Source organism: Hydractinia symbiolongicarpus, chromosome 3, assembly GCF_029227915.1.
Source record: "Hydractinia symbiolongicarpus strain clone_291-10 chromosome 3, HSymV2.1, whole genome shotgun sequence".
NCBI classification, from domain to species: domain Eukaryota; kingdom Metazoa; phylum Cnidaria; class Hydrozoa; order Anthoathecata; family Hydractiniidae; genus Hydractinia; species Hydractinia symbiolongicarpus.
The window spans coordinates 16,112,137-16,128,392 of record NC_079877.1 but is presented as its reverse complement, the minus strand read 5'-3'; the positions used below and the strand labels follow the sequence as shown (position 1 = coordinate 16,128,392).

General features: G+C 31.0%; 1 protein-coding gene across 1 annotated transcript; it reads right to left on the bottom strand.

Moving 5' to 3' along the window:
* Positions 1-677: 677 nt before the first annotated feature.
* LOC130635952 (cullin-4A-like) lies at positions 678-16,239 on the bottom strand. The gene is made up of 23 exons (XM_057445496.1): positions 16,126-16,239; positions 13,709-14,051; positions 10,168-10,387; positions 9,540-9,609; positions 9,372-9,445; positions 8,910-9,008; positions 8,772-8,835; positions 8,111-8,283; positions 6,861-7,047; positions 6,070-6,207; positions 5,829-5,883; positions 5,703-5,740; positions 5,327-5,393; positions 4,785-4,895; positions 4,595-4,680; positions 4,017-4,118; positions 3,759-3,872; positions 3,566-3,671; positions 3,078-3,151; positions 2,764-2,862; positions 2,204-2,257; positions 2,000-2,098; positions 678-1,551 (listed from the first exon to the last, which is right to left on the bottom strand). Exons 2-23 carry the CDS (start codon positions 14,007-14,009, stop codon positions 1,456-1,458), a joined length of 2,427 nt encoding a protein of 808 aa, XP_057301479.1. The 5' UTR covers positions 14,010-14,051; positions 16,126-16,239; the 3' UTR covers positions 678-1,455.
* Between the last annotated feature and the right edge of the window lie 17 nt (positions 16,240-16,256).

Below are 16,256 nucleotides of genomic sequence, written 5' to 3'. Positions count from 1 at the left end.
TGGAAGAATTGTACTTGAACAACAGTTTCGTTCAAGTTGTTCAAGGTATCCTAGCAGTCCCTACGATATCACACACCAGGTGGACAGCATTTAAAATCTGTTACTGGAATTCTCTAGTACTCCCGCAAAACGAAATAATCCACGCCGGGACTGACGAAGGTCCCAATATTCGGGCAAAATGTCATGCTGACGTCAGCATCAATTAGCACTTTTGAAGAGTATGAATTTAACCAAATAACCTAGATTCGAAGCCCGCTGCGAACTCTAATATAGAAACAGCCTATGTAATCAGTTCTGGCGGCAAACTTCGAAATTAGATGTTTCTTGTTTATGACTGTGGTTTATTTTTGGTTAGTAGTATAGTTCAATAAGATCGGGTTCCTTTCTATGCGGTATTATTATTTCGACATTAACAGTATTTAAAAAAAAAAACATTATTAGATGGTATATAAAATTATAAATTTCTTCGAAATACTCCGACATTTCGTTTGGTATTGTCCCTGAACAATCAATGTGCTACACTATTGTCCCCAGATCTCTTTGAGATTAAAACTACTTTCGAGTTTATCTCAAAGAGCTCTGGGTTCGAGAATGACGTACGAAGAAATAACATGAAAATGTTGGGACCTTTAAATTGACTTTAAGTTTATCGAGTAAAGCAATGGAAGAGACGAACATTAAGAGGTTAACATTTATTTACAAGAGCACGCCTCTCTGTAGTACAATTACATACACTGTGGTCACGTGTATATTCATTTACCATTTATAGTATGAAAATACAATACATATTCATGGCAACAAGCATTTTTACAAAAAAAATTTCTAACAGAAGGAAGAGAGGGTAACATATTAACTCAAAGATTAACATAACATCAGAGGTTAGGAAAATTTTTTTTATTATTACTAATGATTTATGGAAATCCAACCAAATTGCGAATTACCAAGATAAAAATGGGCTTTCAGGATTCTCAATCCATTTCCAAAAATATAAAATCGCATATTTGGTATGATCCAGTTTTTGATCACTAACTTAAGATGCGAGTTTCCATAAATATCAACCTTCACAAGGAGTAATCACAACCTTTAAAAGCGATATCAGAATAATTGTTTAGAAATATTTTAGTTAGATTTTCATTTTTAATGGGGTTTGTGAAGTTTTTCGAAGACTCGAAAATCCATAATTTCGTAACATTTAAGAGTCGCATAAACTAAAGAGAATTTACGCATTCTTAATATACAAAAACAACACCATAACATTCCCAAATCTTGAAAAACAGAATTCGGATCACCCATCTTCGAATTCGTCTTCATAAATGTCCCTTCACTTGACTTCGCAACTTCTATTTTGTGTCGAAAATGAAAATAAGGGGTAAACTTCTCTATCGATATTCGGATTCGATCGCTTGTTACACGGTAATACACAGGCTTAATTACACAACATCATTTGCAACATAATTATGCAACATAATTATATGTGTTTGGATTATCCTTGTCTCTTTCCATGTAGTCTCTATCAATCAAACTTTCTATCCTCTTCTTTATATCGGAAGGCTAAATGTAAAAAGCATATATAAAAGGCAAAACCTCTGTTATCGCACAACAGAAAGTAGAGAAGGGAATGGTGTACTCTTAAAAATGAGAATAATCTTGTCAACCGATCGTTAAGTCTAAAAAAAAAACACAACCTTATTCAAATTTTCTCATATAAAAAGAATATGCTCTAAAAAAATTTTAATATTTTTTTTACAAAAAAGCATGTACGTTTTCACTCTTCTTTCTTTGTAAACATGTCGGGATACCCTTCAACAACTGGCGAGTGCCGACGCGAGTTAAAAATCCGAAAGAGGACGTAACTAAGAAGGTTCATGAAATCGTTATTCTAAACATTGCAGTATCCTCCAACGCACAAAACGTCTATTACAAGGAGTTCCCATCACACTCTAATTAAGGATTGTGGTCTTCCCTTTAATCACTACAAATATTAATTGACACAACTCACCTTGACTGGAAATTTCAGTTGGTTGTACAATTCATTGACCAGTAAATTATGAGCAAGCGTCTTTCTTGTTTTTAAAATACGCACTATGGCAGCATCAATCTATTTAAAAAAACAAATATAAAATTACATCTTACGCTCATCGCAAAGCAAAGTTTGAGCACACACAGGACACGACAACTGAGCCACGATGCTTATAAAACCAACCTGGTACTGTCGATCTTGAAAAACTTGCTCGTTTGTAAGTTGATTTTCTTCAAACTGCAAAAAAAAAAAAAAAAAAAAAAAAAATTCTGAACGACTTGAAATAAAAAACTAAACTTTGAAGGCAAGGTTAGGCTAAAATCACCATGGTTTTACATGGTGTCCTTTTCCTACCGATAGACAGAAAAATTCTATTCTTAAAACTTTGACCCTGCTCCGAGGGATTATCCTGAATAAGGAGATTCATAGATTTACCTCGCTTGTCACAAATCTAATCCGAATTCAACTTTTTTGCGATAAATCGGAATCAAATTTCAAAGGGTTTAACAAAAATTTCCTAATTTTCCATAGTTTCGCAGATTCTTTAGTCGACAACAAAAACAACGACACAATCGCCGACAACATTATCGACAACGACGATATTGACAATTACGACAACAACGACGACGACGACAACAACAACAGTGATAACGACGTCGAAAGCGACAGCAACTCGCAAGAGGGAAAGGACATTGTAACTAATGGATGACAAACTAATAACTGGCATATTCAAATAAACCTACCGTCTCTCTCATCTGTACTTGATTAATTTTAATTTTGCACAGCCGATGGGTAAATTGTAAATTGAAAACAAATTTATCTGTTGAATTCACATCCTTGCCCTGACAGAAAAGAAACACGCAAAAAAAGTTCAAACAAAACATATTATACAGTCTAGATGAGATCAAACCAGATAAAAAGGTAGGGGTTAAAAGAGGTAATTTGTTTCTTCGTCTACTACAAACAGAAATATGAAAATTTATAGTGACGAATAGGATATGGCTGAAAGACGTACACCCTCATATATGAAGATAAGATAACAAGTACAGCAACTTACTGAAGGTGTTTTTTTCAACACTCTTACTTTACCACATGCCAATGATTGCAAAGTTCTTTTCAATTCTCCTTCCTCTATAAAACAAAAATTGACATATTGTTGTAACATCCATTCTGCAAATTACAAAGACACACACAGACTGAAGCCTTCCCCAACTTTTGGTAAGGCCATGGATAATTTTCGATAATTTTTAACAAATCCAGCTAAATCTACAAGCGAACGAAATAATTTTAGCTTGCCACATCTATTTTCCGTAATTTAAACATGCTATTTATTCAAACTTTAATATTAATATATATTTGAGATAAATTTTAGTTGATAATGATAGATAAAGAAATATTTTTATTGCAATGACGTGCAATTTTAACAAAAAATAAAAAAACGCATGAAAGTAGCCAAATGATTTCAGTTTAATCTCTCTGCCCAAGCTGTGAGTAATTCCAAAATGCATTTGTAAAAAAAATTTTAACAAATCAAGTTCCACTTACCTATACCCGTAGCCGTTTTTAGTTCATCGTACGAGAATTCGTCACAATCTTGAAATTGCAACAAACAAAGCGTTTGAAAAAGTGACACTTGCAGTTCGTGTATACCCTAAAACAAATCAAAATATATACAAAAAATCCACCAATAGCTGCAATTTTTTCATTTTTACGTCACGTAAAAAACACAAATTTATACCGAAGGGAATCTTGTTTTCACATTGCAGCTACCTAAAGTGGTTTGCCATTGCAGTTTTCTTCCACTATGCTTACTGAGATAAAATGTTTTGAAATTTTCCTGCAACTTCACCATCTAAAAACAACATAGTTCATCTCCGATAAGTAAGTACGTACGTAGAATTTGATCATAACATTTCTCAAATTTTTTCACCAACTCACATAAAATTAGAAAATACAAAAACTTTTGGAGTAAATAAGAACATATTGGAGTACTTACTTCGGTGGGGATATGTACATCCATTGGAGTGTACGTAGGCCAGTATCCCATTGTTAAGATGTTAACATTTAAATCAATGTTTATTGGTTGATTGTGAATGTGCTATATTGAACAAAAAAGCGAACACAGTTTTATGACTTTTTAGAGGGCAAAGAATTGCATAACTACATTTTGAACTTGAAGAATAAAGAAGCGAAGAACAAATATTTATTAGTAATTGTCAGCACAAATTTTAAAATGTCACAATTTAAAGCAGTGCAATTCTATCTCATAGGTACTCCATTATAGCACCAAAAGTCTGGGGCCTATCTCAGCTTTAAAGAAACTAGCATCCCTAGCAGAACTAAAAAGTGTGTTTTTAATTTTTAAATATTTTAAGGCAGTAGTACACTTAAACAAGACAAGTCCCGACAGTATGAGAAATTAGAGAAGTCTCTGTCTAAATAAAATACTCATAATTCAAAATAAAAATATTACCAAGGCTGGGAAATATGCTTAACATATCCTAAAAAATTCCCCTATTCGAGCCTGAATATGCCTTAAAACGTTATCAAATACAAGTAGTAGAAGGTGTCTACCTGTTTATAGCTCGTCATGATGTCCTTTGACAGCTCCATATCTTTAAACATTCCTTCCAATTTGCTGGTAAAAGCACTTCCACATTCTACAGATAAATATTGAAGAATTGCATTTTAAAAATTTACAATGAACAAACAAACAAACAAACAAACAAACAAACAGAAGAGCATGATTGGTATAAAATAATACCTTGCTTTAATTTTGACAGCATAGATTTTTCAGCGTCAACAGATGCACTCTTGCCAAGCAACAGACGTTTTGCGAGATCCTTTTTATAAAAGGCTTCAAATACATCTTTGCCTAAATTTAATACAATATTGACTATTTTTGTTAACTGCGGCCACGTAATACCAGATTTATAGCACTTAGTTCCTTCTTGGAAAAAAGCTTTTGCAATAAAACCATGCTCAATTAAATGCTCCAGTCTAAATGAATGCATTTTGATATCGAAACTGGTGAATAGTGAGTTTGTCTCGTTATTTAATTTTTTGAAAATGGATGCTTGTATAAATTTGTGCCTTTTTGGAGACAATAAATAAATTGTACTCTAAAATAAACAAAGAAATTAATTCGTACTTCTTTTCAATAAAAAACACATTTAGAAAGTCCCAGCACCCACTTTCTCCCCAGCTATCAGACAAAAATTTACATTTCTGTCTTTTTTAATGTTTAACCTAACCAAACGTAAAGTGTTTTTGAGAAAAAATCATCTTGCATATACGGCAACCTACCATGGATAAATCGGAATAGAATCATGATCTTGTCTAATCTTCTTTCCAACTCATCTTCAGTTGATTCCTGAAATTATGCATTACTATATTAAATGCGAAAAGCTAGAAAATGCATCCCTCAGACAAACGTTACAGAAAAGCTTATTTTCATAAGTGGGTTTTTAAGAAATACTGGTTACAGACTGACAGACACAATAGGCAGGTATCATATTTAGGTCATTTTAATCTAACTTGCAACGTGACTAAGGTCGAGGGCATCAATTCTAATAAAGAGTTCACAGCAAAGAAGGGCTGATCATTTTGAACTGACAAAAGCAGATACTGTAAGGCCAGTTATGAATTTCACTAACCTCATCCTAAAGAAAAACAGACAAACCTTATTTCCAGTTTTTAATTTTCCATCAATAAATTTAGCTAAATAACAAAGCAGTATGAAGAGAAAATGGTAAAAAGTTGTACCTAGTAAAGAAGTAACAAGAAAGTCGTACCGAAATGGACTAACCTATTAATTCTGCTGGTTTATTTTGCCTTTTGTTTATAAAATGTTCAAACGCGTCCTGTAAAAAAACATGTTGTTAAGTATAGATTTGGTAACAATGTGTAAACTGGGATTTATACGTCTTAAGGGTCTAAAATAAAAGATACGAGATGGAAATTTTATGGTCGTGTAATTTTTAATGACAGATGTACATTACATACATTTTATATGCATTGCAGAAAAGTTATAAATAAAAATAACACACCTTCATAGCAATAACAAATCTTTGATTGTCATTGAATGCTTCCTTGATTAAGTTATCCAGTTTCTCTTTAAAGTCTAAGAGTTCTTGAACCATGACTTTATCCTTTTCTGTATCTTCTACTATTGTTAACCCTCTTACCTGGAATAATGATAACAATACAAATATTGATTTAAAACAGTCAGGGTGGCCACAGATTTTAAATTTTATAATTTGAGAGTTCAGCAGAATTCAGATTTTAGGTAAAATTTCTGGGGAAAACACTAAAAAACATAAAAACAATTCCATATATTAGGCATTTTTGCTAAAATTTTAGGAGGAGATAAAGAGTCAATCAAGCCTTTTCTTTTAAAATATCAGAGAGATTGTTCGTTTCTACTTGCAGTAATTACGGTACACATGCTCTATTTGTTGTCTCAAAAAACAACAAACATAAAAAAATGGATGTTAGCAAACAATTTTAGATTGAACAATTGGAGAACAATTTGAGATTTTAAGAAGAATCAAAAGTTTGGCTCTAACTTTTAGGTTTTTAGGAGTTTTAGGAGATATATGGTTACTCTGACCATGTGCTGTGAAACGAGACAGGTAATTCACAACAGCACCGTTAAACAACTCAACTAAATTGTCTTATTAAGGAAAAAAGTTAAAAAACTTGAAATAAGCGTTCACAATAATGGAAAGGAATGTAAAACTTGATTTATGACAATAGCCAAAAAAAAATTAAAATCAAATGTATGGCATCTTTTAATTCAAAACTCGCTAAGCTAACAGCAGAATTAAAAAACACATACCTTTACATGAGCTCCAAAGTATTCACAAAGGTTTTCTAAACCTGTCTTAACACGTGCAAAGAGCTGATACATTAAAGCAAGGTGTGTAACTGAATTTAAATCCATAAGATAGTCAAAGCCTTTGCTTAATATATTTGACAAATGACTGTTAATAAGTTGGTTTTCAACGCAAGTGATCAGAGGTTTTCTAAAAAAAGATATAAAAAGAGGGTTACTGTACAGGTAACCTACCTTGGACCTTTTTTGCACCAAGTCTGAGAAATGGTAATTTTTCCAAGAGTATTACAATATAAAAATTTATTAAATGAAAAACACTTTAAAGCTTGCTAAATACTGGGTTGCCATAGGTATATTTTGAGATTGAAGATACAGAAACGGAATGCTATCGAGACAGGGTTTTTACACATTTTTAACACGCCTAACTTATGTAAGTTCTTATTTTTATATATACTTAATATGTTTTTTTCTTTTATGTTACCTTATTCTAGGAAATTAACCAGGCTTTAATTAAACGCAAATTTTAAAAATTCATGGTAATTAAAGGCCCCTTAGGAATTGCAACTTAAAAAAATGTTTAAAAAAATGATTTGGTTATTTCAAAACCTGTAATAAAGTTTTAAAATATATTTTTTCTGGAAATTCAAAGCTTAGCATACTTTTTCTCCTGGACCTGATCACCAAATATATGATTAAGGCAGTCAGGGGGCAGCTGATATAGTAAAAATTTTGAAAAAAAACAAGAGAAACTGGTTGTCAATGAACATTGAATTTTGTTTTCTAATTTCCTGATTTGTGTTATTTTAATGGTTTTTGTAATTCAGTTGAGCTAAATTGCCTTAAATTTTTTTTATAAATTGTTATAGGCATTTGCATTAACTTCCATAATCGCAAATTTTGTGCCTAGAATTAGGTACACCGCTTATGAAAACACCTTGACTAAAAACAAAGACACCTTTTTTGTTTCTCATCAGAAGCAGGTCCTAGAGACATAACTTATGACATATCCATATAAGAAGCATTTAACTATCAATAACATTTATTGAACATTTTTCTAATTTCAGACAGTGTCAATAGTTAGGAGAACACATTCAGTCAAGGATTTCAAACATACTTTGCTATGAAATGCAAAACAGTTTTGGCAATGCTAATGATGCTAAGAATAATACAAGAATATAAACAGAATTTTAAAATAACTACACCTAACGTTCTTCAAGAATCTTCAGAAACAATAATAAACAAAAAGTTTGTACCTCGTTCCTGGCTCAAGATATTGAAGTAAACGTTCTGATTCTTCTGTCAACCGTTTCTCTACTCGTAATAAATAATTTGGGACATCGACTTCGATCATAAACTTTTGACCTTCTGCAGCATATAACAAATCTGTTGCTTGTAAAAACTTTGGTTCAAATACATCATGATACATCTAAAACAATATCCATGCATTTACAGTGACAAAAGAAAAATTTCAGAAATATATTTTTGATTATCTGCAAATCAGATAAAATTAGTTCCAGTTACCTCATTGTTAGAAAATCTCTGGTATAAAAAAGGTGCAAAATTTTAACATTTTAGCTGAATTAAATTTGTGATAGATAGTAGCAAATTTTGCAAGAACTAACATTAATACTTTTTTTCTCTCTAATATTTACATAAAAAAGACATTTAAAAAACAAAAGTGTTTTGTGTTTTGTGGTAGAAGCATTTTGGAATTCACCAAATTATTTTTGCAGTTTTATCTGCACTGAATTCAAATGGGAAAACAGTTGTGAATTTTTTTTTAACTTTATAAAATTTCTGACAAAGTATAGATAAAAAATTAAAAAGTCATTTTTTTGTAAGTAATAACAAAATAACATGGATTATCCAAACCATGATATCTCAGTTCAAAACGAAACATTAAAGTATAAAAACCTGAAGGTCTGCCAGCATACGTATTAAGTTCTTTAAAAGAATTCTATCAACGGCTTCACCATTTCTATAAATAAAATCATGTAACTATAATAAAACTTCAACAACAAAAACAAAGGTAGGGGTCAGCAAATTTTATACCTTTCTTTCTCAATTAAAAATAACAGTCCATCAACTGCTTTCGTTTGGACAGTAGAATTTCCCATAATGTGCGTTCTCCATAACTGAAGTCCAACATCCCTAAAAAAGAGTTACTTTTTAAAAAAACTAAATAAAAATAAACAATCTATGGTATAACAGGCCACTAGCTATAACCTTCTGTTTGTAACTAATGTAAAAAAGTATTGAAGTATATGAAAAATGATGACTTATGTTTTTCTCTGACAGTTTTCTTTTCTTAGCAACAAAATAAAGTCTAGAAAATCATCAAAACACTTAATTTTAAAGTTAATTTTACCATGCTGACTGATTAGATATTTCAGTAAATTTGTTATGCATTTTAAAATTAAACATGATTAGTAGATTGTTTTATTAAAATTTCAACTTTAGACAAAAAATGCTGACAATGTGTTCTATTATTGTACTAATATGTTACTCCCATACCATATTGACAAAATTGCAGATGTCTGCAACACATAAACACGATCCAGATATAAGAAGATGCTACGAATCATAGTCTAAATACAAACCATCACAACAAATCAATAATTACAAGAAATATTGGAAACAAGAATTGTTATAAATTGTTGATAAATTTGGAAAAAAACTTACAGTTTGTCTGCAATGAGAATCCCAAAGGGAATTCATTTTCTTTAAAAATATAAAATTATCCATCCCACTATTATCTTTTTGTCAAGAAAATAATATTATGAAAAAAATAAAAATAAAAAATAATATGTTTGGACTCTCATCAGTATTCCTTTTCTAGAAATGTCAATTTTAGACCCTATCTTTAGTAAGGCTAGGTATAATATTCCATTAGTCTGTTAAAAAATTGTTATTAATGATGTTTCCAGTCATCTATTTTATAATGCCTGTACACGTCTGTCCCTCTGTCTGTCACACAAAATGGTAGCTTAGCTGCGACGGGCAAACCCGTGGATTTTTCCATGGGCTAATGACTGTATATATATATATAATTTTTTAGTTCTTCTGTAGTACAATTTGTAAGAAGAAATGGAATAAAATATATAGGGGAAAATTACAGTCAAATAGCGATCAAGATGAAAAAATTATTTTTTTCCTCTGGAAACACAAGTGTTTTTGTCTAGTAATGACAATGACAGTAAAGAGTTTTTGTTTAGTAGTAATGACAGGGCAAATATCCTATCTGCACTCAGGTTTCTTTGTTTTTCTTGTATAAAAAAATTACTCCAAGTTTTAAGCATGAAAAAGATATCCAGTAAATTCTTGAATTGTCTTTTTTACATGTTCTTCGCAAACTTGCTTCAGCTGATTATACAATAACATAGACATGTCATGAGAGCATAAGTTTTCAACAGCTTTATACAATTCTTCTAAACTTGAAGATATTGATCGACTTGTGTGAATTGCATCAACCGCATCTTTGAGTTTCTCCCATGTTGATTCCTTGTAGTTGTCTGGAAGAACGGGTTTTGCTAAAACACATAGATCATATTTTTAAATAAATTCTAAATCAAAGACTTGTTTTATAGGTGTGAATTAAAACACAGAGCAAAAGCTCTGCACATATGGTAATATTAAGAAATTGAAGCACTGCAATTCATGACTTATGTGATTAGTTAGTGGGTATTGTAGTAATGTAGTAATAATTTATTCATCAATAGACAAAAAGTACATGATTTTATTGAAAAATGATTATATAAGTATTGTTGTAAATAAGTCTATTGAAAGGAGATCACCACAAAGCAAAATAGCTTAAATGAAAGTGGTGACCACCTAAGAAACAGGACATCACAAAAAGGACAAAATACAAGACAGGACTGGGACTAATACAAAACACAAAGGTAGGAGTTTATGTAGATAAGTCTAGTCAAATAGGAATTTACCAAGAAAAATCAAAGTACAAGGCATGATGCAAAAATATGGAGGCTGATACAGTTAAAAAATATAATAAAATTTAGTAGCTGTTTAAGAAATGCTGAAATGGGATAGGTTTGATCTCAGAAGTAGATTTACTAAGAAGTCGAAAAGGAAAAGATTTTTGTACCTCATTCCACGATTATAAAGAGTGATATCTAATGGACTTTTTCCCAAATGATGTTGAAAAAACAAAAGGTAATTTTAAAACCCCTTGCTGATCAGCAAGAGTGTGTTGATCATGAGAAAAGTTAATGGAAAAAGTATCTTTGATAGTGTCAGGAAGGCTATTATGAGCTAAGTTGCGCAGAAAAATAATATTTTGCATAGAGATCATGTCGGGAAACTTGAGAAGTCCTAGATTGGAGTAGAGTGAACCGAGTGGTGTGTAGGGAGTTCCAAAAGAAATGAGTCAGATAGCATGATTTTAGAGAACTTCAATACGATGTGTACGATAACTTTTTTGACCCCAAACTTGTGAACAGTATAAAATACGTGAATAAAAGATGGCATAGTAAATCAGCAGGAGTATATTTTTGGGGACAATGTGATGGATTTTGGCTAGAGCTCCATTAGCTTTCTTAAGACTAATAATGGTATTATTAATTTGTGATTTCCAGCTTAGGTTAGAGTCTAGAATGATTCCAAGATATTTGACTTGATCACTGGGATAGATTTTTGTACCATTAACATTTAATTTAAAGTTCAAATGAAGTGACTTAAAAGGACTTTTAAAAATAACATATTCAGTCTTTGTTTTGTTGAGAAAGATCTTATTGGCATTAAGCCAATGACATAGGAGTTTAAGATCTATATTTAAATGCTTGGCGAGTTGTTTAGTCGATTCACTGATGTGCATCAGCAAAAAGGTGAACTAAAAATAATTGATAGCAAAATGAAGATCATTTATGTACACTAAAAATAAAAGTGGACCAAGTACAGACCCCTGTGGTACACCATGATTGATAAATTTCTGAGAAGAGATAGAGTTATTGATGCATACAAATTGTTTTCTATTTGTTAAAAAAGACCTAATTAAAGAAAGTGGGATGCCACGAATACTATAGTGAGATAATTTTTTCAGTAAGATTTCATGATCAACTGTATCAAAAGCTTTTTGCAAATCAATAAATACACCGCAAGCAAAGAGACCATTGTCAAGAGCATCCATAATTTTTTGATAATGGTAATGAGTGCTTGGGAAGTGGAAAATTTCTTTCTAAAACCAAATTGATTATGGTAAATAGTTTTGTTGGAGGATAAAAATTTATATAAGCGATTGTAAATTAGTTTTTCAAAAACCTTATCAATGTTAGAAACTAGTGAAATGGGTCGATAGTTAGCGAGTTCCATATTGGAGCCTTTTTTATAAACCGGGATGAATGTAGTAGTTTTGATGGAAGATGGATATACACCAGTAGAAAAGGATAGATTTATTAACTTAGCTAGGTACTGACAGCGTTTCCCTAGATGGGATAAGTACTTGATAAGGAATGCTAAATGGACCACTTGCTTTTTTGCTATTAATGAGAGAAAGACAGTCAAAAACTTCTAGTTGATCAGTAGGAGTAAGAAAAAGCGAATTGGGAACAGGATTTTTTAAATATGAAGAAAAATGTTTAGAACTAGGTGGAATGGCTTTCCTAAGATCATCTGCAATTGAACTGAAATATTCATTGAAAGAATTAGCTATGATTAGGTTGTTGTAATATTCATGCAAGATGGGCTCAGTGATTTAAAGCTACGTAGGGAGATGATGGACTTTATACCATTCCAAATATTTTTAGTGTTCTTTTGGTTTGCAGTAAAAAATTCCCTGTAAAAATTATTTTTGCTTAATCTACATAAAGTGACAATTTTGTTTCTATATTTGTTAAACGTATCATGTAAGATAGACTTTAGCGAGGGATTTTTTTCTTTTAAAAATTTTTTATGTAGTTTATCACGTTTTCTGATGGAAGTGAGAAAATCATTCGTCATCCATTTTTTATGATTGAAATTTTTTTTATATTTGTTGGAAGGTTTTTTAAAAGGAACACAGTCTTTTAAAGTAGAATTTATAAAATTATAGAAAATATCAAAAAATTTAGATGGATTATTGTCATAAGGCATAGTAAGTTATCCCAATCAACATAAAAAGTTTTCAAAATAAATTTGTTCTTATGGTCAAATTTTTTCCAATCAGGAGCAAGTGGTTTATCATTTGGTGGACCTGAAGCAAAATTGTTTTGTTAAGAATTAAAAACTGAGGGAAGTGGTCTGAAATTGATGAAATGAGGTTACCAGATATAGATGTATGTTCGTCAGAATCATGGAATATATTATATCAATTAAAGTGCTAGTGTTCTCAGTGACTCTAGTGGGTAAAGTAACAGATGGAAAAAGGGAGAATGAGAATATTGAATCTAAAAAAAATGATATATTTGTATCAGAATCATACGATAAAAGATTGACATTAAAATCACCTAAAAGGAAAATTTTTTATTTTCTGAAGAGGCTATGTTAAGAATAGGAATCAGAAAATCGTTATTAAAATCTTGTAAATCCATATGAGGATGTCTACAAAAGCTTGCAATATTATATGCAAACCAGGTTGTCCATTCTTCAATAATGTTGGTGACTGTTGTGAAATTAATGCTTTTTTCGGAACAACACAAAAATGTAAAGAAATTTATGACATTTTGTTTTTGTGGAACATAGAAAAATATTTCAATCATCCCATTAACAACAGATTGTTTATATATGTACTCTGATGTAATTTGTACCAAAGACAATATTATAAAAATTAAACTGTTCCACCCCAAATGTGTCAAACCCCATAAAATAAAACTTTAATGGTCCTTAACCATTTCTATCTTAAAATTAAAAAATATAGTTACCTTTAAAGTTTTTTATTATTAATTTTTTTGATGGAGATTGTTTACCAGAAGTAAAACTCCCAGTTTTTCCTTGCAAATGGTTATTGCCTCCGAATCCAAGAATGTTCTTCTTGTGGTTTTGACTAAAACCGTTCTTTCCATGTGACGAAGGCTCACACTCCATTCTTGTTTTTTTACAGCTTGAATTCTCCCCTTCTACAGTATTGTCATCATAAACTTCATCATTCTCATTCAATTTCCGTTTTTTCTGACTAGTGTTCAGTTGTTCATTATGTTCTGTTAGAACTTTTAATTTCTTCATTAACTAATGCGTCTGATTCATTAATATTATATTTCCTAAACACTAAGATAAAAGATAAAATAAACAAATGATTTTACAGATATCAGTTACTACATTGAGAGAAGAGTCACTGAAATGGCATGAAACGGCATGATTTTTTACCTTATTTACCAATATGAATAACGTTATTCTTACATGATATTCGTCAGTTTTTCTATTTAGAAAATTTTTATGTTGGTGAAAGACACATTGTAGTTGTTTGCCATAAAAAGCATGTTGACTTGTGACACAGACGATCTTATGTAAGGAAGGAAGGGGTATGCATTTAAAAATCAAATTAAAAAGAATCTTTGGGTTTTGAATTTTTCTAGATTAAAAAATAGTATTTGTGGAAAATTCTCCAAAAAAAAGTCTGTTGTCTTAGATTGGCAGTCTTGATTCAATGCCATGTGTTAAATTTGAGTTAATAAATTTCCTTTCTTTCTTCATGTGGCAAATACATCACATTAATGTTTTTCACTTGTGGGACTAACTATAAGTTTATTTTCAGAACTTTAAAAAATGGTTTATATCTTCATAATTATTAAAAACAGCATATCATTTATTAGGAATGGCCTGTAACCATGTAGAGAAGATTCTTTTTAATGTTTTGATAATTTTTATCCTTTTTTAATCTGAGCAATCACAGTATGGTAAAATGAATTGCAGCAATGGAGAGGATATATAGCTGCATTTGGCTTATTATTCTATTTTTATTTTATTGGGCTATATTTCAAGTAGCCACCTATTGTATGAAAGTAGCTAAAAGAAAAAAAAAGAATTTTTTTTAACATTTAATTGTAACAGTTTTTCAATATTCCAACAAAAAATAACAACTAAAATCCTGGGTGCAAGGTTGCCAAATACATGCCAATAACATCCAGAAATGATATTTGTCATAATGTTCTATATTACTAGATGCAAATCAATTTAACGCATTAATGTGATTTCTAGGATAATAATAAATTGGAAAAATATCTAAGACAAAAGAAAATAAATTTCATCATGTGAAAAAGAACTGAACAATAAATTTAAGATTTTATAAAATATTAAATTACATATTCTTTCCGATATTTATTCTGACAGATATATAACTTTAATATTTTGGTCCTTGTTACCGTAAGTTATACCAGGTGACATTCCGACTAGAAAAATACATCTTCAAAGTTTAGCTAATTATGCAGTGCAGACACTTTACCATTGATTCCACGATGCAACTAAATTTAAACGTGCAAATAAAAAAAATGCATTTTCCTCTACACTAAAAACGACAGGTTGTAGTAACTTTCTTCTAGTAAATTTCATTATGGCTAGCTGTTTTTTCTGCGAAGGAGAGGGGTGGGGGTCTGGCCTTGAGGAAGAATTTCGCGAACTATGAGGTATGTTTTTTGTAGGCCTCTTTATCCGTTGCAGACACTTATTTTGCCTGGAATTAGAACCTCTATATTTTTCTAGAATTTCAATATATATAGCTGTATGAAAGTAATTTTTTGTTTATTGAAAATTATTGGTTTCTTCACCAAGAACTTAAAAAATGGCCAAATTTATTCAACAAAACACCACAGTAATTCTTATGCATTAAAAAAAATTGTCAGACAACACATATTTTCACCCAACTTTGTTCATATAGCTGAAGGGCAGACTTTTAGTGTGCTGGAAATCTCAAAACTGTTTTGGAGGTTGAGTGAGTTCATAAATGAAATCTTCATTATCATTATTATATCTCTTTTTGGGAAGGCTTGAGATTTCTTGTTTCTGCTACCTAAGACAATCTCAAAATTTTGAAAATGATTTACTTAGCTAAATGGAAACAATTATTCAAATTGAATCTATGCCATACTGGATATATATAGCTTAATTAAGCTACCATAACCAAGTCAAGCCAGGTGTACAATCAATTCTTTAGGTCATATGACTTGCTTTTGAAGTATATATATTTTCTGGCACATAATAAAAGGCTTTAGCTAGCTAGCTTAACTCCAGCTCAAAACTGCAGTGTAAAAACAGCTCACATAAAAACCTACAGAAGTCTGGTGGTAGTGATTATGCAAAAAATGAGCATATACAAACACAAGATAGACAATTTCATACGTTTTACCTTCCAGATAGCCACACTTTCAAATTAACAACGCCAGATTTGGCAATATCTTCCACTTTACTTCCACTTTCACTAAAGTAACCCTGAAAACTAAGAGCATTTTGAAGCTAAAGCAATCACCACACACTTTT

What these genes read in the sequence shown, in the direction of transcription:
- LOC130635952 (XM_057445496.1), bottom strand. Translation starts at nt 14,009, where the DNA reads ATGAAGAAATTAAAAGTTCTAACAGAACATAATGAACAACTGAACACT. An exon ending in TAAACCAGCAGAATTAATAG is followed by an intron (nt 5,741 to 5,828) that starts GTTAGTCCATTT and finishes TTTGTTATTTAG; the next exon opens with CTAAATTTATTGATGGAAAA. An exon ending in TGTTGAAAAAAACACCTTCA is followed by an intron (nt 2,863 to 3,077) that starts GTAAGTTGCTGT and finishes CTTTTCTGTCAG; the next exon opens with GGCAAGGATGTGAATTCAAC.